At 36.5% G+C, this 24,112-nt stretch overlaps 2 protein-coding genes across 2 annotated transcripts; one reads left to right on the forward strand and one right to left on the reverse strand.

The window, feature by feature from the left end:
- Nucleotides 1-4,325: 4,325 nt before the first annotated feature.
- LOC131629352 (uncharacterized) lies at nt 4,326-8,193 on the forward strand. The gene is made up of 12 exons (XM_058900138.1): nt 4,326-4,536; nt 4,619-4,674; nt 4,752-4,785; nt 4,986-5,084; nt 5,212-5,360; nt 5,639-5,677; nt 5,826-5,918; nt 6,306-6,404; nt 6,499-6,585; nt 7,436-7,519; nt 7,698-7,763; nt 7,857-8,193. Exons 1-12 carry the CDS (start codon nt 4,470-4,472, stop codon nt 7,941-7,943), a joined length of 960 nt encoding a protein of 319 aa, XP_058756121.1. The 5' UTR covers nt 4,326-4,469; the 3' UTR covers nt 7,944-8,193.
- Nucleotides 8,194-13,351: 5,158 nt separating this feature from the next.
- LOC131629384 (peptide chain release factor PrfB1, chloroplastic-like) lies at nt 13,352-15,996 on the reverse strand. Its single transcript, XM_058900173.1, has 7 exons — nt 15,723-15,996; nt 15,539-15,622; nt 15,162-15,382; nt 14,859-15,062; nt 14,450-14,665; nt 14,058-14,244; nt 13,352-13,792 (listed from the first exon to the last, which is right to left on the reverse strand). The coding sequence occupies exons 1-7, from the start codon at nt 15,886-15,888 to the stop codon at nt 13,488-13,490; spliced, it is 1,383 nt and encodes a 460-aa protein (XP_058756156.1). The 5' UTR covers nt 15,889-15,996; the 3' UTR covers nt 13,352-13,487.
- Nucleotides 15,997-24,112: the final 8,116 nt, after the last annotated feature.

Genomic DNA, 24,112 nt, shown 5'->3' on the forward strand with positions numbered 1-24,112 from the left:
TGCGTGTTTTGCTTAAAGGAAGGAAGTGTAAACAAAGATGGATAATGGTTGGACCGATAAAAAATTTGAGTTTAATGATGGGTAGAATAAAATATTTAGAGCGTCATTATTTCCATTGGTTCGGTTCATCGGATTGGCGGTTCCTAAAAACTAAATCCGAGAACCGAACCGAACCGAACCGAACCAAACCACATCGGTTTTTATTGGTTTGGTTCGGTTTTTGAACCAAACCAACAATAATCGGTTTAATTTCGGTTTGGTTTGGTTTGGATTGTCGGTTTAATTGGATTTTTTTATCCGCTTACACCCCTAACGACATGGATTGAAAACCAACTTGCATTACTATGAACCTTGTGATAATCGACAAATGGAATATTGGAGTCGTGTTTGAGAGTGAAGAGCATTAGTTATTAGGTGAGGCTACGTGGAAGCAAAGAGAATACTTGAACGCCATAACAGCGGAAGCGCAAGGTATCTTGAATGCGTTTGAGACAGCTAAGTATATGCAAGCTAACAAAGTCCAATTTTACTCTAATTGTAAAACCCTAATAGAGATAACATGCAATTGGTTCAGAACAGTGAGGAAAGACGGAGATGAAAGAGACAATGGAGGTTTGGGTTACGCAAAAGAACAAAAGAGGGGCTCAAATGATAAGGACTTACTTGGATATGTTGGTAAACAACATCATAAGCAACCTTATGGGTTGGGTTGTGGGAATGTTGAGCTACATCAGTAGATATAGAACCAAAAGGCTCATTATTTGACCATTCTACTATTAGGCCATCTCTCTCTCTCTCTCTCTCTATATATATATATATATATATATATATATATATATATATATATATATATATATATATATATATATATATATATATATATGAACGTACCATTTCTTAATTTTACTTATAGGTTATTTCAGATATACATCTATGAAGCCATTTTAGGCAATTTTTGAGACTTTTTTTGAATTAACTTTATCATTTTTTTTAAAAATAATTTTTTATAAAAGTATTTTTTAATAAATTTTACTTAAAAAAATAATACATATAGTTACAAATAAATGTATAAATTAAAACCATCAAGAATTAGAATTACTAGAATTAACTAAGAAAATGTGTACTTAAGACGAGACTGGCTAAACAAATAGGCGAGGCGGATTTTGGCGGGCGGTGGGCTTTGGCGGGGGAAGATTTTGGCGGGGCGGACTTTGGTTGGCGGTGGGTTCCAAAATCCCGACCCAACCTGCCAATTTTTAGCCGATGTGCGGGCCACTGCCCGTTTTTCCACCCCTAACAGCATGGCCTTAGTGCAGCCCGACACCTCTCCCCAGCCAATGATCATGGGGAAATGCTATAATATCCAACCCTGAACAAAAACACGGGGATCAAACATTACCACAAATATATAATGAACAACTTTGAGAAAAAGTAGAATGATATAAGATTGTTACCACTAAGAGGGAACAGCTTCCAGCCACAGTCCTTACCTTCCACAGGCATCCCTCTCAGAGTCTATGGTAGTTGTACGCCGGTGTAGCCACTCCCTAGTTGTACTCATAGATACGTGCGGTATTCGATAAGTACCTCAGATAAACGACATATGTGTACGACGAGCTCGTGTCCACAAACAACTAGGTGCCTAACAAAAATAGGAAAAAACATCTCATCACTCGCTGCCTCTACTAGGTCACCAGTAGTCTGTTGTGCCGCAAGGAGCTCGGCCTCGTACTGTTGTGTCGAGAAGGAAAATTTCACGTGCACGTAGCGGGTCCTCTCCACCTCCTCAAGTGCGTCCTCATGATCAGCCTCGAGCTCTTTAATCAGTAACTCCCTCGCTTCCTCCTTCGTCAGCCTACCGTGAACAAGGAGGGTACCCCTGATAGGTATATGCAAGAGGCATGTGATGTCGCCAAGAGTGATGGTAACCTCATAATGAGGCAGATGAAATGAAGACGTCTCTAGGTGTCACCTCTCTGCAAATTCCATCAGCTTTCCATTATATATCATGTGGTATCCAATTTGGCAGAGGTCCTTCAGCCCAGAAGCTGTGAAAACATCCTGGAACCACGACTCAGTAGGTTGCACGAGAGAGGCAATCTTCCGGTCGTGGTTGTACAACTTCTGTGGATTCCTATCCTGAAATATTCTAAAGAAAACACTGTTAATAATAAGCAAAGTTATAAATAATTAATCAGAAACTGAGGACAAAAAACTAACAAGTCTAAGAATTTTTACGTCTTCGTCCCAAATATGTCTGGCTAAATAATATGCATACCCTGTCAACAAGGATAAATCTGAAGGACCCCTTGGGTAGACGACAGACGCCTCACTCGCATCAGCCTCATCGTGCAGCTCAGAAGGTGACACCGGAGATCCAGCATCCCTCTTCGGAGGTGGCACAGGAGTAGAAGAAGTGTCCCGACGACGTTTGGGGTGGAGGGCGTCTGTGAGGAACTCTCACCATCATCCCGAGGTCTCCAGGATGAAGTAGTAGACGTGGAAGGCTCATGTGCTGGAACGGAGGTGTCAGGTGCATCTGTTGGAACGGAGGATCCATCCCTCACCTGTGAGACTAACTACATTCGTGCACGTCGCACAGATGCATGTTGTGCAATCCTCCAGCTATAATGAGGTCTGACTGGTCGACCATAATGTCTGCATTGTATTACAAATAAAATAGAGTTAGATATAATTTATTTATAACAAGAAAAGGAAAAAAAATTATTTCTGTAGATGCAAATATGGAAGACTTCTGTAGGTGCATCCACGAAACTACCTAGCATTTCAAAAAACTGGGTTTGTTCTGTAGGTGCATCTACGTGTTAGCTGAAGATTTCGATTAAAGGATTGTGATATTTTCAATTGTTGGATCATGATGAAGAAATAGTTCTCATGGAGCTATTTAACGATCTTCTCTCTAGAAGAAATGTTATTTGACTAAGAGTAATGTTAGCAATGTGACAAGTATCCTTCGGCGTAGGCGCTGGTATAGTCGAAACGGCAGAGCGGGAAGATTTGAAATTCAAAATGAAGGGGTTTCGTCCAGTAGACACGTGGAGACATCCGAAGGATAGTAAAACGTTCGAAACGTCGAACGTGGCAGACATTTATGTAATGACCGTTAGGGTCGAAGTAGTATAAATAGGAGTACTATTGTTTAGTTTGGCATGTTCGAATCAATATACAAAAATTCACAAAATACACTCGAAGTACCGGCGCGAGAGAAAAGAGTCTTTGCTGAAACAATGTATGTGTGAAAAACATCATATTTTTATACTTTATGTTATTTGTTCAATGCAAATTTATACTTAAAAGTTCTTTGTTTATACATTTACTTTATTTCGTTTTAAAGTTATTTACTCATTGCAATTTTACATTAGCAAGTTGTACATTTTTGCAAACTATATAGATTATTGAATATGAATTAAATCACTAAAACATTATTCGACAATGTCTTAGGATCAATCTAGTCGATCCTGCGAGTAACCAGATTGTTTAAACACTTTAGAGGACTAGCGGTTGTTTGTCAGAAATCACTGGTAAACACTACGGAAGTACCTAACGTTTCATTTGTTCTGTAGATGCACCTACAGAATGTTGAAACTCCAAGAATGCAACAATGACGCCTGTCACTGTTCCAGAGGCTAAAAAAAACCCCATTTTTGTGACTTGATCGTCCGTTTTACACATAAAAAATGACCTACATTGTCTTTAAACTACGTTTCTAAAACTATCTAATCATTTCTACACCTAATAATTGAATTCAAACTCTATTATGGGAAAACTCTAAAATAACTCGAAAACTTACCGATTAAATTGAGTTTTGAAGTTGTTGGAGTGTGTTGATCGTTGATGCCCATGTTTACCGCCGAACTCGAGAGAAAACAACGGAGTTTGATGGATGTTTGATTTTTGAGGTTGAGAGAGATTGAGAGTGTAGAGAAGATGAAAAGTGAAGAATGAGGGAGGAGAAGAGTGTGACGCGAATATAAAATCAAATGCTTCTGTAAATACATATATGAAAGTCTTTCGTAGATGCATCTATTGAACAAACAACTTTAAAATAAAAAAAAATACTTCCGAAGATACATCTACGAAAACAGGATATGAGAGACTAAAAAAATGGAGTTAAAGTTTCTCCGATAATAAGCGAAAATAACTACTTTATTTTTTTTGGCTTTATACCACCGGTTTAGTCCGGTTCGGAGGCGAGTTCTGGCATCAAGTGGTTTCATCCCCCCTCCCGATCGCAGTTGCGGGGGTTCGAACCGAAAATAACTACATTGTTAAGAAAGTTAAAAATGCAATAATTTGCCATGAATGATAAATGACCGACGACCATGAAGGCATTCAAAACACAATTCTTAACGCCCATTCCATTTCCATTCAATTTAATTTCATGTCAATAGAACAAACACTCGGTAGGCACTCTCTCTAAACCTTCTAGCAGCATAGCAGCAATAGCAATGTTGGTGCTCATCCTTTCCATCTTCCTCTTCTTCCTCTTCTTATTCAAATTCGCCACCGCATATGGTAATTATCACTCCTCTTTTAATCTCTCTATTCTAATTCAAATTATCATTCAACGCTTATTCTTCTTCTTTTGATTTCGTAGCCGATTTCACTTTGATGTCAAAAAAGCACCCAAAACGTGAATTAATTGAAGATAAGGTTCTTTCACTTTCCACCAATCCAACACTTGGTTAATTTCTCATGTTATTTTATCTTAATGTTTAATTTCTTTTCAGGTTTTTTGGATTACTGGTGCCAGCCGTGGAATTGGTAGAAAAACAACTATACCCTTTTTATCAAATTAATTATGCTATGCCATCAAATTTTAGTTTTGGAATCTACTGTTATTACTATTTTATTTGGTTTTAGGTTTTTTTTTTTTTTTTTACTTAAGCTTTGTAAAGTAAGAATCTTTTCCATATTTGTTGTTGTTTTGTTCGCGTGATTGATTTTGATGAATCTATATGAAGGGGAAGTTCTAGCTCAACAGCTTGCAAGTTTAGGGGCCAAGTTAATAATCTCAGCAAGGAATGAAGCTGACCTAAACCGAGTAAAGTTGCAGCTGAAAGGTACAATGATGTAACTCATAGTATGTTTACATGTAATCTAAGGTATAAAGTAGTCACTTATGTTTGTGTACTGATAATGATAAAGATGTTTGTCAAACTCGTTAATATGTGATTTGCATACTGCTAGGTAAGCATGCACCTGACGGGGTCAAGATTTTACCGTTGGATTTAACGTCAGGAGAAGATTCTCTTAGGAAGGTTGTCGATGTAGCAGAATCCCTTTTTCCGGATTCTGGTGTTGATTATATGATTCATAATGCTGCGTATGAGCGTCCGGTAAGTGGTTGATTGCTTTATCTACTTGTTTTATCTCATATGTCAAAACCTAGATATGTCTGTTATTGTTATACACTTATACTTATATTAGAAGATTAGAAGATATCCTATTAATGTAAAACAAAAGGGGAAAAGGGACTTCACATGTGATGATTTTGATTGTTGATACTTTGTGAGGATTGATGAAAACTCTGTTCACTAATATGATTAACTGTTATTTATTTATCAGATACTTCTTTAATTTAAAGTATTATGAAAATAGCTATTTTGTTTTGCAGAAATCATCCGTCTTAGATGCAACTGAGGATAGTCTCAAGGTAATTCATGAATGTGACTCATATTCCCGCTGCCTAATTATCAAGCTTTGAAAAGTGTTCCCCAATCCCCTCCCTCGTTTTTACTTTCCTTTCAAAACATTGAAAGCGGTCTTCTGAAGTTTTGCATTACTCTTTTTCTCTTGATTAGGCAATCTTTGATGTCAATGTTCTGGGGACAATAACTCTTACAAAGCTCCTGACACCTTTCATGTTGAGGAGGGGTAAAGGTCATTTTGTGGTGGTATGTGGGAATTCTTTGACAATATCTTATTTTGGTTATCGAATTTGCATAGCAATACTATATTAAGTGGTTAGAAAATGCATCATTTTGGCGGAGCTTGCAGAAAGATGTTTGCGACTGAATTTGTTTATTAACAAAGACACACAAGTAAAATGTTGAGAGCAGTCACTAGTTCGCTTTTCAATTACATTTTATCCTCGAATGAACAATCACAACATTAACTGTTTAGTTATAATATATTGGCATATATGCATTATGTTGTGGGTGTTAGTTTCTGACCATCGTCATAACTAACATGTGTATTGTTGGAGCTCATTAGATATCTTAAATTTCATCTCCATTTCCTCTTCATAAGTTTATAATATTTTGTTCTATGTTTACTATCAGATGAGTAGCGCAGCAGGAAAGACACCTGCGCCAGGTCAGGCTATATACTCGGCTTCTAAATTTGCACTAAACGGGTACTTCCATTCATTGCGTTCAGAGGTATATATATAGTTTTTATTATCTTTGATGTTGTTTTATCCAACTATTATATTACAATACACATCATGAACCACTAATCTTTTTATGGTGGCAGCTCTGCCAGAAGGGAATCCAGGTAACTGTTGTCTGTCCTGGTCCTATACAAACAGTAAATAACGCTGGATCGCAGGTTCCATCTGAGGTATACACTTTTCCCAACTAATCATACACTGTTATGAAAAGAAAGGCACTACTTGAGTCTGTCTGTTTTTATCTTACTTTATTTCCACCACGCAAGTATCTTCATTAACTTCTAATCCACATGTCGCTAACATACATCACTATTTTGTAAGTTTATGTATACATGTTTTGCAAGAATGAATTTTTTTCCCGTACTCTTTAGTCATAGTTGATGTTTGTAGTTTTTTTCACATTTTTCTTTTGAAAGTAGGCATGCATGGGATTATCATTTTAAATTAAGAATATGGCTTGCTATGTTTGCTAAATGAAAACAACTAAGAATAGTCACACACGCAACAATAACAGAAAGTATTTTTCCAATTTGTGGATTCAGATTGCACGAATCAAGCGATGTCATAATGTCTTCTCATAAATCACATTTACTCAAAAAGTACCATATAATTAAAACCATTCTTAATGGTCTGGTCCATAGTGTTTCCAGGCCTCCTCCTAACCATTGGAAAACCCTTGGTGTGATCTACACTTCTTATTGTGACTTATATATGTCCACACATGTGTAAACCATCGTTTTCCATAGTACTACCCAACTTTCTCTTTACTGCATTCATTCCTAGTCCTATATTGTCTTATGTCTCCAAACATGGTCAAAACTATGAATAAAAATGTATTGTAAACCGAAGAGAAGCACAATCAAGATCCTAGACCTGGAGTTTAAAGTATAAACTTCCCTTTATATTCTAGCTTGTTCATTAGCATATTCTACTTGAATGTGTGCCGTGCGGTGTTTTGCTGGATGCATCGTCTGAATAATTGAAATTTTGTTATCTTCCTTTCGAAATTTGTCTCGACAGAAGCGTGTGTCAGCGGAGAAGTGTGCCGAGTTGACGATTATTGCTGCAACCCATGGCTTAAAGGAAGCTTGGATATCATATCAGGTAAAAGCATTGGTTTTAGGCTCAATTTACTTATGTTAGAACTTAGAAGACTCATCCACTTTCAACTTTTATGCCTTCATAGTTTCCTGCTTAATACTTACTATTGGTTACCTTTTATTTAACTTGCTCCTGCACTCAAAAGTGAATGTCAGATACTCATAAGTGATCTCTTTTGCAGCCTGTGCTTGTTGTCATGTACCTTGTTCAGTACATGCCAACTATTGGTTATTGGGTCATGGACAAGGTATTTTTTTTCCATCTTTCATATGCATTTTGTGGGTCTTTATGACATTTGGTTTTCGTTACATGTTAATGACTTTATACAAATGACTGGCAGGTTGGTAAAAGTCGAGTGGAGGCTGCTGCAGAGAAGGGAAGCACTTACTCTTTGAGCCTACTATTTGGAAAAAAAAAGGCAGGGTGATGTCTATAGATTCATGTTTTTCACATCAACAAAAATGAAATACAATTTATTTGGAGGTTATTATATCAAACTGAGTAACACCCTTTCTAACATATAAAGTATCTAATTGAACAATAAAAGGGTAATATGGTACCATAAAATCTCTGCCATTGCTAAATCCAAGTCAGTCAGACCTTGCATTTGCATGAGATTAATTCTAAAGGTGCAACATGTGATCTTCTCTATGATATGAGCAATTTAGTTTTAAAAAGGAGTTATTTTTTTGTATGAATGAAAATACTACAGAATCATGCACAGATGAAGCGAATCTTAAGATAAGTTTGAGACCTAGGACAAATTCCAAGATTGCAAATGGGAAAGATTATTGATGAAAATTGGGATGATGGAAGAAGGCTATGTTTAGGAAAAGAGAAGTGTTTTTTTTTGGACAGAATTTAACATTTGTAGAGATTATTATGGGTAGATGATTGGGGTATTATGGGTAGATAATTGGGGGTGCAGGGACTTTCGGGCTTTTATTGCCGCAAGTCGATTGAGCATCGGAATAAGGACTATTCAAACAGAAAGCAAGACTCATATAGTTATGCAAATATGGTTCAAAATGATGATTTTGGCAATGAAGTAGATATACTACGTTTCATATAGCAAGTGAACAATTGCGTTGATTCTTGACTCTAGTTGTCTTAACACATGACACAACACCGTAAATGGTTCACTAAATTTAGGTCATATATTTTTGGATTTATTTATTTGGATGATGCTAAATTGTGTAATATCACTGGAGTTAGGCAAATTAAAATTGACTTGGATGATGGTTGTGTGCAAACATAGAACGATGTTAGATATATTCCAATATTGAGGAACAACTTGATATCACTGTGTACTCTACGGAAAAATGGTTTCATACATGTTTGATGGAGATAGGGACATTATGAAGGTTAGCAAGGGTGCATTGACTGTAATGAGAAAAAAGAGAAATGCAAATAACATCTACAAACTATTGGAAAACACTGTTGTAGGTGATGTTACATCAATTGAGTCTGATAATGGTGCAACCAAACTCTGACATAAGTGTATGGGTCATTTTAGTGAGTGTGAGATGATGAAACTTGATAAGAAAAATCTATTGAAGGGTGTTCATAGTTGCAAGATGGATTTGTGCAAGTATTATGTACTTAGGAAATAATGTTGTGTTCAGTTCAATAACAGAAAACACTAAACAAAGAGAATTTTAAACTTTGTGCATTCAAATGTGTGGGGGCCTACCAAAGAGGTTTCCATTGGCGGTTCTAGGTATTTTCTGACTTTCATAGATGATTTTTCTCGCAAGGTTTGAGTGTATTTAAATATAAGTTGTGGAAGGCAGAGGTAGAGAATCAAGTAGGCGGAGAAATCAAGCATTTTACGATCAGATAATGAGACAAAGTACACTATTTTAAATTTCAAGAGGCTTTGTAATTAAGTGCTAAATTTTTATGGCTACTTTCTTCTTGATCTTGACAATTTAAAGATTTTGGGGTGCCAAACTCAAAGTGCTAAATTTTTATGGTTATTTTTTTTTTGATCTTGACAACTTAAAGTAATCATACTTTGTGGCCCAAGAAGAAAATAACCATAAAAATTTAGCATTTATTGAGAACAACTCCATTCTGACTAATGCAACACATATGTCAGATTTCAAGCATAAAGGTGGCTCTAATAATAATAATTCTCCTAGAGTGTGCACCTTTTGTAATAGAAGTGGTCACACTATTGATTATCGCTATCCAAAGCATGCCCACCTAAATTTCAACAAAAACATATCATCTGTGAATGACAGTCAGGTTGTTAACAACGTTCCATCTCAGCATACAAATGAGGTTCATGCTGATTCCTCTTCAAGCAGTCATGTGTCAATTTCTCAAGCTCAGTATGACTAGCTAAGTACCTTGCTTCAATATTTGAACTTGGCTTCCTCATTTTAACCCTCTACCACTAATCAAATTTCCTAAATTCATTCACTTGTTGATTCCCCTTTAGGTATCATGTGTAATATAGTTTCTAGTCCTAACCTTTATTCATGCTCGTGGATTCTAGATTCAAGTGCCTATGATCATGTTTGTTCTTCCTTAGAGTTGTTTAGTTCATATTATAAGAGTTAGTCCTCCCAATGAAAAATGTGTTATGGTGCAATATGCAGGAAACATTATCTTTTCCCTTATTTTTTTATCTCAATCATGTTTTGTATGCACCCGAATTTAGTTTAAACCTCATTTCAATTTCAAAATTGTGTCAAAATTTAAAATGTGCTACTGTTTTTTGTGTCAATCAATTTATTTTGCAAGAACTGAACACCGAGAGAACAATAGTTTGGGTAGTCAAGAGAATAAATTGTATAAATTGAAAATAAACGAAACTCATATTGAGGCCAAAGTGCCTGCTTAATACCTTGCTGACTATGCCATAACTCAATCTCAAGATGACCAAGCCCATGCCTATCACATTACTAGTTCCATTTCCGATTCTTGTTCTAATAATTATGTAATTCCTAAGTCAGCTCTATGGAATTTTAGACTAGGTCATGTTTCTTCCAAAATAATCAAACAAATGTCACAATTATATTCTTCCTTTGTTGTTGACAATAATACTATTTGTGATATTTGACATATGGCCAAACATAGAAAGTTTCCTTACTTACAAGTAATTCCATTGCTTCTCATAGTTTTGAATTATTACACTTTGACATTTGGGCCCCCTTACCATTTCATCCATACAAAATTCCCGATGTTTTACCATTTCATCCATTACATTTGGGCCCCCAAGATTTGTATGGATCATCCTTTTGAAAACAAAGTCTACAAGTTCAAATTCTCATCACCATGATTATAAACCTATTCTACAAAAGTCCTAAAATTTTCAGGTCAGACAATGAAGCTAAATTCATGTTAAACCAATTTTATGCTTCCAAAGGCATAGTTCACCAAAACTGTTGTGTTGAAAATTCCCAAAAAAAAAATAGAGGTTAGAAAGGAAACATCAACATTTGTTGAATTTTGGTAAATCCCTTCTAAATCAGTCCAAATTTCCTAAGCAATATTGGCCATTTGCCCCTAAATTTGCCACTTTTATCATCAACAAAGTGCTTACTCCTATACTTAAAAACAAGTAACCTTTTCAAGTCCTGCATAATGAGTTACCTGACCTAGACTTTTTTTCAGATTTTTTGGCTCATTGTGTTATGCCTATACTCTCCAAGCTCATAGGACAAAGCTTGATCCTAAGGCAAGAAAGTGTATTTTCTTGGGATACAAAGATGACATGAAAGGTTATGTGTTACTTGATTTTCATACCACATAAACTCTTGTTTCTAGAAATGTTTCTTTTCATGATCATATCCTACCTTACAAATCCACATCTCAGTTCTCATCTACTTCTTGCAACTATTTCCCTTTTATACATGATAATATTGTCACAGTTCGGCCTGACCATCCACATGCCACAACATGCCCACACCATATCACATCAAGCTCAAACCATGACAAACATATTCCAACATCAACAACTATTCATAACACGACATCTACCTCAGATACTAGCTCAAATAATACTACTAACCCTCAATTAATTAATCAACCTAACCCACCAACCAAAACTTTCTCAAGGTTGTGACATCATCCCTCTTATTTGCCAGACTATATATACAACTATGTAGTTACCCAAAGCAAAGCTTCCAAAGGTATTATTTATCCTTTGTCTAATTTCATTTCTCATAAAAAATGTCTCCTTCATATTCACAATACTCCTTGTGCTTAATGTGTCACACTGAACCAAAGAGTTATTCTGAGGCATCCAAATATGAATGTTAGAAGTAAGCTATGCAGATGGAACTTAGTGCACTTGATAAAACATATACATGGAAGCTTGTGGATCTATCACCTATTGTCACATCAATTAGTTGTAAGTGGGTTTGTAAGATAAAGTACTTGGCAGATGGCTCCATTGAAAGGTTCAAGGATAGGCTGGTAGCAAAAGGGTACAACCAAATCGAAGGACTTGACTATTTGATACTTATTCACCTGTTCCGAAGCTCAATCATTGGCATTTACAAGATGTAAATAATGCATTCTTATATGGATAACTCCGAGAGGGTGTATACATGATGGTGCCATCAGGTGTTTTAACAACAAAACTTAATAAGTTTGTAAGCCTGTCAAATCCCTTTACGGGCTTAAGCAAGATAGCAGACCATGGTATGAAAGACTTACAATGTTCCTTCATGAACATCAATATAAACAAGCTAGCTCGTATCCTTCCTTGTTTGTCAAGGCAAATTCATCCTCTCTCACTATTTTATTAGTGTGTGTTGATGATGTCATTTTGGCAGGAAATGACTTGAATGAATTCAGTTCAATCAAAGTAACCTTGGACAACACTTTCAAGATCAATAAATTAAATAAGCTAAAATACTTTCTAGGCATGGAGGTGGCACACTCAAAGGATGGAATTTTATTATGCCAAAGAAAGTGTTGTCTTGACCGATTGGAAGATTCAGGTTTCATTGGACCCAAGCTAGTTTTCACTCCATCTAACCCGATAATCAAGCTTCACCAATATTCACATACTCCATATTCATACATTCCTTCTTATAGAAGACTTGTGGGCAATTACTATACTTGAATGCAACAGGACATGGTATTACATTTTGTACACAACAATTGAGTCAATTTTTATCTGCTCCTACCGTAACTCACTTCAATGCAGCATGCAGAGTTCTCAAGTATCTCAAGACATGTCCAGGTTAAGGCATATTGTTTCCTAGGGATTCAGTTATGCAACTTAATGGATACTCAGATGCATATTGGGCAGAATGCATAGACACTCGAAGGTCAATATCAGGTCAACGTTTCTTCCTTGGTAAGTCACTCATTTCGTGGAAAACCATGAAGCAGTGAACAATTTCAAGGTCATCCTCAAAAGTTGAGTACAGAGCTCTTGAAGCAACTACTTGTGAACTGCAATGGCTCTTGTACCTCATGAATGATTTATAAATGAGATGCACAAGGACACATGTGATGTATTGTGATAATTAAAGTGTTTTACACATTGCACTCTACCATGTTTTTCATGAAAGGACAAAGCACTTGGAAATAGTTTGTCATATTGTGAGAGCAAACAAAGCAACTGTCTTATGAACCTCTGTCAAGTCCAAGGACCACCTGGTTGATTTTTTCACCAAGGCATTGCACCTTCAACCATTCAATGAACTTCTATCTAAGTTGTAATAGATATATACCAACCTTCAACTTGTGAAGGAAGGAAACAAACCGGTAATACAACCTCAGATACGAACTCAATAATGAAGGAAGTAACTATATGCCTTAATAATTATTATAATATGATAGTTAAATAATATTTTTAAATATAAAATATTCCAACAACTATAAATTATCTTTTAATTTTTTATATATTACAAGATGAGATTTTTTTAACAAAATCAGCTTAATCACATGATGATCCAACTCCATTGAACCGGAGGACAAGGTTTCGTGATTACTGAAGAAGATATTAGTTGACTCCACTTGTAGACAGTGTCATACTATACTTGTGTTTAAGGTAAGATTTGATAAAGGGATCCAACTCTCCATCCATGACAGAGGTGATATCTGGTGTTTCATGCCCTGTTCTTACATCCTTTACTAGTTTGTATGGATGGAAGACATAATTTCTTATTTGTTGTCCCCATTCAGCCTTCACTACATCCCCTCGAATCTGTTTAAATTCAGTTGCACGTTGCTCTTCAGCTATCACCAACAGCTTGGCTTTCAAACGGCTTAAAGCTTTTACCTTATTTGCTAGTTGGGATCTTTCCTCTGCACAAGTTTGGAGTTAAAACTTATAATAAAAGCAGCAACAGTAACACACTATAAATAATTATAGTGACGGTGGCAGATGCGATGATAATAGTAGGATTTGTTTATATCATAGTAGTAACAAGATAACATGCAACGAACATGGCAGAAACTCATAGAAGAGGTTATTTCAAATTGACTCAATAAGGTTGAGTAGAGAGAGGCAATAACTGAGGGAAGCTCCCATTCTTTTGAAATGGAAGCGGGGCAAAGGAGAAAGAAAAACCTGTGCAGCGAAGAGAGACACCAGTTGGGATATGTGTAATCCGAACGGCAGTTTCAACCTTGTTAACATTCTGACCTCCACTTCCACCTGCTCTCGAAAAACTAATCTCTAGATCCTCTTCGGGAATTTCAACATTCAGAGATTCTTCAGGAAGAAGGGGCATGATTTCAATACCAGAAAAGCTTGTCTGTTCAAATAATAAATGTTGTGTTTAAAAGAACAATTTGTGCATTTTATAATTAAAGGCATAGGACTAAGCATATTCAAAAGCTTCTCTATTTTTTCTTAAACAGATATCATAGCTATACAGTCTACCGCAGCACTTTTACTGGGTTTTTTCGAAACTGATTGTACAATCTGACATTCGGCTAAACAAAAAAGTTGGTTATTACCTGACGAAGACCTTTGGAATTAAAAGGGGATTGCCGAACAATGCGATGTGTCCCTTTCTCCCCAGACAAATACCCATACGCATAACGACCTTCAACTTCGATGGTGGCAGATTTTATTCCAGCTTCTTCTCCAAGAGATTTCTCAACCACTCTGGTTTTGTATCGATGTTTCTCACCCCATCTCACATACATCCTAAGAAGCATGTCGGCCCAGTCCTGCACTGGAAATGATAATTTTCATATAGAAGTTGAAATTGAATACTCAACTCAGCATCATCACCAAGTACTCAAATTCCAAGCAAAACAAAAAATAGGTTCTGCCCTCCTACCCGTATAATAATATACCAGACAACAAAAGTATGTTCCCTATAACAAGGAATGAGAGAAACATGTTCATTAAGCTATTTACCTGTGCATCGGTACCTCCAGCACCTGCTGTGACAGTGATAACAGCACCTTCTTTATCGTAAGGACCAGAAAGAAGTTGAGTCAGCTCAAACTGATCAACTGACTTATTCAGTTCTTTAATGAGACTAGAAGCTTCCTCATAAAGCCCTCTATCAACGGATTCCATTTCCTCTGTTAACATAACTATTGTTTCTGCATCCTCAACCTACATTCATCGTAATGATGAGCATAGTAGCACAAAACTGGTCCATTCAACACGAGCCTTTAAAAGAGAGAGATATACAATGACAGAAATGTATCTAACCTGAGATTTGTAGTCATTGAGCAATTTAATCTTATCTTTGACATCAGCCAGGGTCGAAAGAGTCTGTTGAGCTTTGGCTCGATCGTCCCAAAAGGAGCTACAAGATGCCTCCTCTTCCAAGCTGGCAGCTTCTTGCTCCAATAGTTGTAAACCAGATGATTCTCTAATCTCTTTCACACGCTGTGACGCAATTTCAACATCCTTCCTTAGGGTATAAAAATCTGCAACAAAGTGCTGATAATGCTACTTCAAAACAAACTAATCCATATTGAATTTAGTGACAAACATCTAACTAATTATGATGCAGCATAAGATTATACATGATAACACCAATTCACAAATCACAAATCTACAAGTACTTATTTAATTATTCATACCTTGAAGTGCGGAATCACTTGTATGAGTATCATCCCCTTCTTCTCCGATGCTCAATTGATTCCCCGGCGTCGTTGCAAACAGAACTATCGCCAAAAGCCAGAAACACAAAAGTAACTTCTCAAATCAGAGTTATAGCGAAACATAATCAGACAAGTATTATGATGAAATGCTAAGTAAATGTACCTGATGATGGAGCAAAATGAGACGGACGGCGGGAGAGGGTTGTGGTGCCGAAAGACAAGGAGGGAAAATGTAGCGAAGAAGAGGGAAAGTATGGCTGTTTGTAAGACCTATAGGTTTTGGTGGTTACGATGGTGTGGCAGCAGAGAGGCTGAGAAACAACCTCCATGGATTCGGAGGGTTTTATTCGTAAATTAGTTTTCCACGGTGAATGTGACTCCCTCCAAGGGAAAGAGTTTGAGAAAGATTTTGTCGCCTCGAGCAGAGACTCATTCGGTTTATGGATATGGTTAGTGTTCATGAGCGGTATAAATATCTATATAAATACTTTATCTTTAAATTTAACTGTGTTTCATTTTTACTTTTATTTTAGAGTATGAATATATAATTTTTTCAACTATTATATAAATTGACTAATCGGTTGTACTTTCATGTCAACGATTACATGCATGTAAATTGACTAATAGAATTTACAGTAGCAAAGTAAAATTAGTTAAAAACTAAAACAGTTAGTAAGTGTAACGGGTTACACTCTAAAAGTTTTTAATTTTATTTGTTAGTTCACTACAAGAAATGTTGTATATTGCTTGGGGTAAAACCCCAGACAAAAAAAATAATGTTGCTTGGGGTAAAGCCCCTCGCAATGCATAATTTAAAAAAAAAAACACAAAAAAAAACAACTGTGTGGGGAGTCCCCTCGCAAATAACAAAAAGAGAAAATTTTGAATTTTGAAAAAATTATTTGCGAGGGGCTACCCTTCCCTAATGTAAATGGCGTCAAAAAATTATTTTGTAGGTCAGATGGTACAGAATATTGCGAGGGGCACCCCCACACAATTTGAGTGGATAAAGTTACCGAGGGGCACCCCCACGCAAAATTCCAGCATGCGTTCCATCATTACTGCGTGTACAAGGTGTTGTTTCCCATTTACTGTGTGCAGCAATAATAATTTCTACCAAACCTACACGTTACAATTTCTCATTATATCATCCCCACTCCCCACACCCACTGCCAACTACTTCCTCTCTCTCTCATTTACAAAATTACTTCAAACTTGTTCTTTCTTCTTCTTCTTTCCTCTCTCCCATTTACAAAATTACTTCAAACTTCTTATTTCTTCTTCTTTCTTTATTATAAAAAACAACATATTTATTGATTTTCATGTTTGCATATCCATATTGGATATTATGTCCATTGAGTTTTATTTTCATGACTGCTAGAAAATGGTATGCTTAGTGCATGAGTTTTATTTCAATTTTTACTCAGAAATCTTAGATCATATAAAAGATATTTAATGCTAGTACAATATGCAGGTTTGACAAAGGTTCTTGGCTTCTTCCAGTATCATTGATACCATTGCTGGGTCCTGCTTTAAAGCCCCTCGCAAAATGAATTTGCGACCCCATGTTTTCCTAGGGGAGCGGTCCCCTCGCAAAATTTGTATTTGTGAGGGATTTTTGCCACTTGTGAGGGGTTTAGCCCCTGGCAAAATGGGTTTTTTCTTGTAGTGGTTAATTGCACATTATCTTGTATTATGTATAAATATTCTTTGGGTATCTCATAATAAAATAATCATTATTTTTCACCCTCAGTTACTCTCTCTAATTCTCTCACTCTCTCCACACTCAAATACTCAATAATAGTTCTCCAATCTTGTGGTTCTAAGTTCTAACATTTGGCATCAAGAGTCTGATTTGATCCACCAAACACTAAGTGTGCAACATGAACTCTATTTCTAATGAAAGAATCTTTGCAAACCTACTCATCCATTATGCGAAGAATTATGACAAATGATGCAAGCAAATTATGGTGTTATTTGGCTACCAAGATGTTCTTGAAATGATCAAGAACGATGTGAGTCCTCTTGTCGAAGGTGCAATTGTTGCATAACGAGCAACGCATAAGGAAGAAAAGAAGAAAGATTTCAAGGCGATGTTTTTAATCCATCAATGCGTTGATACAGATAATTTCAAGAAAATTGGTGATTGTGAATCATCAAAGCAATTATGGGAAATCTTGGAGAAGGTGCGCGTAAGGGGTGACAAGGAGAAGATTATGAGTTTAAAAACTCACAAAGGACAACTTGAGTTGATTCAAATGGAGGAGAACCAAACCACCAACAATTTCATGACGAGAATTACTCGATTGGTGAACCAAGTAAAACCATGTGGAGAAACGATCATTGAGCAGTATATTTTCGCGAAAATCTTACTTTCTTTAACGCCAAGATTTGACATTGTGGTTGTTGCGGTTGAGGAATCGAAGGATCTTGTGGCGATAGGCAAAGAGGAGTTGCAGGGCTCTCTTGAGGCACATGAGCTGCGAATGGGGGAAAGGAATTTTTATAAGGCAAAGGTGGCGATTTCTTTGCAAGCCCATTTCAATAAGAGAGACAATAAGGCGAAAGGAAAGTGTCCCATGAGCAAAGGAAAAGGAAAATTTTAGATCTTCGGTGAAAGAGAATCCCGAAATTCCAAGAATTTAACATTCCAAAAGGGTGAAAATAGTGGCAATAGAGTGGTATCAAATAACTATAGAGGCGACAATCTAAGGGGTGAAGGTGGAAGAAAAATGAAGGATTTGGTCTGTCAACTATGATCTCCATAGTATTCCCAGGATTCACTCTTTGCAACTCAATTCCATATCTCCATAAATTTGCATATTGCTTGTCTGCATCTCCTTCTATTATCTTCTTTTCTATGAGCGTTGCCTTCCATGCCCTAGCCACATTAATTCCAACAGAGTAATTTTGTCTCATGTCTTGAATAATGACACAAATCCTAATTGTCTCATATGTTTGCATCTTCTTCATTATTGTCGTGGCCACCCACCTAGAGTTTGCAGATCTGTTATCCAAAACTCTAGCACATGTATGGTTGTCTAATATAGTCTTATAGCATAAGTGTGCTTATGGCCCACTTTAGAGCATAACATTAAAAAAAATCATATTTGGCCCTGCATTCAACCCTTACCGTGTAGCTCTCATTTTTTCACAAAAGTAATTTCCCTACCATTCAATACTGACCACTCCCGTATTGCCTCTCTAAAGTCATCTATGAATCGAATTGTATACCTTGCTTAAATTTAAAATTATTACTCAATTACTATCTCCTAAACTTTTCAAACTTAGGCCCTTTATCTTCATCAGAAGCATCTGGATCAGAACTGTCTTACTCATCACTCACATATTCATCATCTTCTCATTACTTCTTCTTGGAACCACATAAAAACCCAACAATTATGGTACCCTCATTAATGGGTAAAATGACATCAAAACCATAAAATCCATCTAATATAGTAATGGTTCGTTCATCCTCAATATCACCCAACCATTCTACTCCCTCATCGCCACATTCATCCATCTCAGTAGTCTCATTTACACACCTAGGACCCTTACTGGGACTTCAATATTAGTTATATCATGTTCCACAAACATTTCACCATCTAATTGGGTCACACAAGCGTATGCGGAAAAATTGTAACAATCATCATTATTCCTAATATGAATATAGTTTTAATCTATTTCAAGAATCTTAGTCCATGTTCTATAGGTCCCTTCTATGTAACCCCACTCAGTCACCAACTTATGAAATCTAACCATTGGCCACTTGCCAATGTGTTGCCTAGAAACTAAAGTCAAGATACCGCCTCTGTAAATTGTAACCCCATCAACCAACCTTACAAATTCCCCTCTATGGTGGAACACAACATTGAAGACTTGCATATTAAGAAATTTCAAGTGGAAAATGATGAAAACCTTACAATTAACAACAATGGGAAAAAGAAGCATACAGTGAAAATACGAAAATGTTGGGTTTAATAAGCCTCTGCATCTTCTTCCTGATGTGTCTTCTCCGGTTGATCTGCTTCCTTTGATTATTTCGCTTCATTCGCTTGATTCGCATGTTTCGATTGCTTCGTCTTCTTCGATCTTTTCTTCGTCATCTTCAGTTACTACTTTAGGCTGCAAAACCATATGAATTAGGAACCCTAGGTTTTCAAGGGGGTAACTTAGAAATCAAGAATTTTATAAGTTAATTTTCATTTTGAATAGAAATAAATGATGCCCAGTCAACAAAACCTTATTGGCCACGTAGGACAATTAAAAGGAATCTTCAACCAAATTCTACATCAAGGTTCTTTTTGATGGAATCTGGAAAAGATAAGGGGGGATCATAAATTTTTGTAGGGGGGGGGGGGGGGGGTAAATCAAGACTCGCTACATTGGCAGGGGTAACATATATTTAACCCTAATTTTAAAAGTTGACAAATAATAAGAATTTGTATTAAATGAATAAGAATCAAATTAATAAGGACGGTCAAGGGAAATAACATACAATTATTCGAAATTGAATTTATATTATTAAAAAACTTCTGCGAAAATTGAAATTATTGATGAATGAAAAGTTATTTATGCTGCTAAGCACTCCTGAAGAAATAAGGTTCAATATATTCTAAAATTAAAATATTTTTGTATTTAAAAGGAAGCTGTAAATATAACAATATAACATTAGAAAGATTTATCAATTAAAGTAGAATAATATATAACTTATTCTTATCCTTAATCTTAAAACACTTATACAAAAAATTTCCGTTACAAAGAAGGAAAAGTTAAATCTTCAACCAATAATTTAGTAATAAAATAAAATTAATGAAAATTAATATAAACTAAATAAAAAATAACCATTTTAATTCAACTATTATTCATACATTTACTGCATTTCAACTTACTCGTAATAGTTGTACCTATATCCCAAGTTTATAACAACAACTACAACTAACTATCTGAATCATATATTGTAAATACGTGTGATCGGTCACCATTTTACACTCAATTTCATCATGAATTCGACACACGATCGTCATGTTTGGTAATACTTTGTGTTTATTTCTCAATGTTTTCTTTAATTTATCTAGTTGTAAGTTTATTTGTTTGAAGTTTGTTTTTGTGTCATTCTCATTGTCAATTAGGTGCTTTTAATCTCGTTTGGTAATGGTTTCAGGTTAGCTTCGGATTGATGGAAGATCGCATGACCAAGAGGTGTGCAAAAAGGAAGCAAGAAGCAAAAAGGAGCAGGGAGGCAGAAGCGGACACGGTCTGACCGTGTCGCATGACACGGCCGTGTCAGACCTCCTGAAGAAATACACCCCTAAGACCAGAAGCTGACACGGTCTGCCCGTGTCAAGTGACACGGCCGTGTCAGCTGTGCGGACAGAATTTCTGAATTTTGGTTTTTCCAATCTTTTTAAAGTCCATGGGCAATTTGGGTATTGCGGCGGAGATCTGAAAACCTAGAGGGATTAAAAGAGGATTGAGAGACAAGGAGAAAGAACTTTGGATCGTACGATAGAATTCCAGAGCAGAGAAAGATAGCTTCATCAAGGTGTTGGAAGACGAAGAGATTCAACGGTGGACACCATTGAAGATCCGAGTTCTCCTAATCTTTGTAAATGTCTAAACTTTGTGATTTTGGTTTCTTGAATATTATGAGAGGCTAAACCCCCCAATGCCAGGGGGTGTCCCTGATTTGCATTGTAATGACTCTGAATATCGTTGTTCTTTAATCAAGCTTTCGTATTTTGCAATTTGATTGTTTAATGTTTTTATTGCTTTCTTTGTCGGCAAAAAAGATTGATCCACGGTTAACAATCTGTAGGACTAAGGTTGTTAAGGTTTTTAAACAATTAAATCTTATTGTTATCACCTAGGCCTAGGGATACCGTAAGGTTGTTTGAAAAATTCTTGATTATTTACATCTTTGGTTACAAACCTTTGTTTCTAAGGACTTAGGCATTAGGATTGCAAACCAAAAGATTTTCACTAAGGACTTAGGAAAACACCCTTAAGAACAAATAGTTGCATCATATGAACTTGTTGAAGAGATCTTATTACAGAGTCATTGTAAGGCTGATCATACACCTACCTTGGCATTACTCTAAATTTATACACAAAAGCTATTTTACTTTCAGCTTATTTATTTGAATTTTATTATTCCAATATAAAAACCCCCATATGCTATTTTGTTTAATTGACTGGTTACAATAATTTATCTTTCCTACGCAATCCTCATGATCGATACTTGGGGTAAAACCCATTATTACTACCTCGGTGAAAATAGTACACTTGCTATTTTTCCGATCAAGTTTTTGGCGCCGTTGCCGGGGATTACCAAAATATAAGTTATTATTCAGTCAATTAAATCTTTATTGCTTTGCAATTAAAATTTTATTTCTTTTGCAAAAATTTGATTTTTATTTACTTATTTATTTTTATTGTTTACTCCCTACTAATAACTGTCTAACCTTGTATGCGAGGTAAGGCCTCAGCTGAACTTCTTTTTGACGCAGAACTCGAAAGATTATTGCGAGCACGACTCCGAGAAATTAAGCGGAAAAGACTGGCATCGAAAGAAGAATCACCTGTAGTTTCGGAATCAGAAGACGAAGAAGTAATATCTATTCAGTTCGAGCAGTCAGATTCTGAGCCTGAAACTATGGCAGCAGACCCACCTCCTCCAGAGAGACTTTTAGGAGATTATGGAAGAGCTAATGCACCGCTTGGAAGAATGACCATCGTGAATCAACCGGTCAACGTGTCACACTTCCAACTACATCCTTCAACTATCAGACAGTTAGAGAGCAAGTCGTTTGCGGGAAGAATCAATGAAGATGCAAATAAGCATTTACAGAGATTCCTCACCACAACAACATCATTAAAGATCGAAGGCCATTCTAAAGAAGCCAAGAGACTCGTGATGTTCCCATTCACTTTATCCGAAGACGCAGAAGAGTGGTTTTACTCACTTCCAGCTGGAAGCATCACAACATGGCAACAGATGGAAACAACTTTCCTCAATGAGTATTTCCCTGCATCAGTCTTTATTCGAAAAAGATATGATATTGTGAATTTCGAGCAGAAAGAAGGGGAATCACTGGGAGGTGCATATAAAAGGTTCAAGAGGTGTTTGGTTGCTTGTCCTACTCATAACATGGACCCAACCGAACAAATGCAAACTTTTGTTAATGGTCTCCGACTTAAGACAAAACAGCTTATTGATACTGCTGCCGGTGGGTCAACAAATTTTTCAACAGCCACTGGTATCAAGAGAATCATAGAAGCTATTGCCGCTAATGAGCACATTGAGTTATATGACCGTGCAATGAGCCAAACGGAAGGTAAAATTGATTTGAAGCTTGCTGATCAAGTGGTTAAAATGGAAGAACAAATTGCTGCTGAAGTAGAAAGAAGATTGAAGAAGATGAATATATGTGAACAGAAAGTAGCACAAGTTGAGCCAGTCGCCTCAGTTGTTTGTGAAATATGTAGTGGACCGCATTTTGCGATGCATTGTGTGGCAACGTAAGAACAAGTGGAGCAGATTCATATGTTGAGGCAAAATAATCCATATGCCAATACATATAATCCAGGTTGGAAAAATCATCCTAATTTTGCCTGGAAGGACCAACAAGGAAACGTTCAAAAGCAAGGACCAACCCAATTTCAATCACCAATTCAGTCACAACAATATAGACCTCCTCAACACTTCCCTTACCAACAACAATTTCAACACCACCCGCAACAGTTCCAATCTCAAGCGCCTCAACAATTTCAACAACAAGTACCAAAGAAAGCAGATTGGGAAATCGCTATGGAAAAGATGGTCGCTCAAAATTCTCAATTCCAAGAGGAAACAAGGAGCAATCCTAGGAACACAGGAGCTTCAATCAAAAATCTGGAAATTCAAATGAGTCAGATGGCACAACAAATGGCCAACACTCAACCATAGGGTGCTTTACCAAGTGCTACGGTCACTAATCCCAGAGACAATAATCATGTGAATGTTGTGACAACAAGGAGCAATAAATCGAAAGAAACACATGAGAAGAACTCTGATGAAGAGGATTTGCTGATTGAAGTGGATGTGGAGATTAGAGAAAATGAGGTAGTAAGGAAAGAGGTCACGGGTGAAGAAGGTGTAGTCAAAGAAAAAGTTACTACACCAAAACCAGCGGTTAAACTTCCGTTCCCTACAAGGAATAAGAAGAAAGAACAACATGAGAAAAACTTCGAGAAGTTCTTAGAGATGTTCAAGAAACTTGAGCTAAATATTCCATTCTTAGAGGCACTGGAGCAAATGCCTACCTATGCGAAGTTCATGAAAGATATCATTTCAAAGAAGCGAACAATCGACAGCGACCCGGTTATTCTAACTGAAACTTGTAGTGCTATTTTGCAGGGAATGAAGATCCCAGTTAAAAAGAGAGATCGAGGTTCAGTAACGATTCCATGCACAATTGGTGATAGGTCTTTAAAGAAAGCTCTGATCGATTTGGGAGCAAGTGTGAGTCTTATGCCATTATCCATTTACAAAAGATTGGGAATAGGTAAAGT

The sequence above is a fragment of the Vicia villosa genome, unplaced genomic scaffold, assembly GCF_029867415.1.
Source record: "Vicia villosa cultivar HV-30 ecotype Madison, WI unplaced genomic scaffold, Vvil1.0 ctg.000561F_1_1, whole genome shotgun sequence".
NCBI lineage: Eukaryota > Viridiplantae > Streptophyta > Magnoliopsida > Fabales > Fabaceae > Vicia > Vicia villosa.

Excerpts from the sequence above, each read along its gene's own strand:
- LOC131629384 (XM_058900173.1), bottom strand. The coding sequence starts at position 15,888 with ATGGAGGTTGTTTCTCAGCCTCTCTGCTGCCACACCATCGTAACCACC. Across the intron at positions 15,063-15,161 it reads TCAATGACTACAAATCTCAG|GTTGAGGATGCAGAAACAAT; the intron begins GTTAGATACATT and ends CGATGAATGTAG. Across the intron at positions 14,245-14,449 it reads ATTCCAAAGGTCTTCGTCAG|ACAAGCTTTTCTGGTATTGA; the intron begins GTAATAACCAAC and ends TTATTTGAACAG.
- LOC131629352 (XM_058900138.1), top strand. The coding sequence starts at position 4,470 with ATGTTGGTGCTCATCCTTTCCATCTTCCTCTTCTTCCTCTTCTTATTC. Across the intron at positions 5,085-5,211 it reads AGTAAAGTTGCAGCTGAAAG|GTAAGCATGCACCTGACGGG; the intron begins GTACAATGATGT and ends GCATACTGCTAG. Across the intron at positions 5,678-5,825 it reads CAACTGAGGATAGTCTCAAG|GCAATCTTTGATGTCAATGT; the intron begins GTAATTCATGAA and ends TCTCTTGATTAG.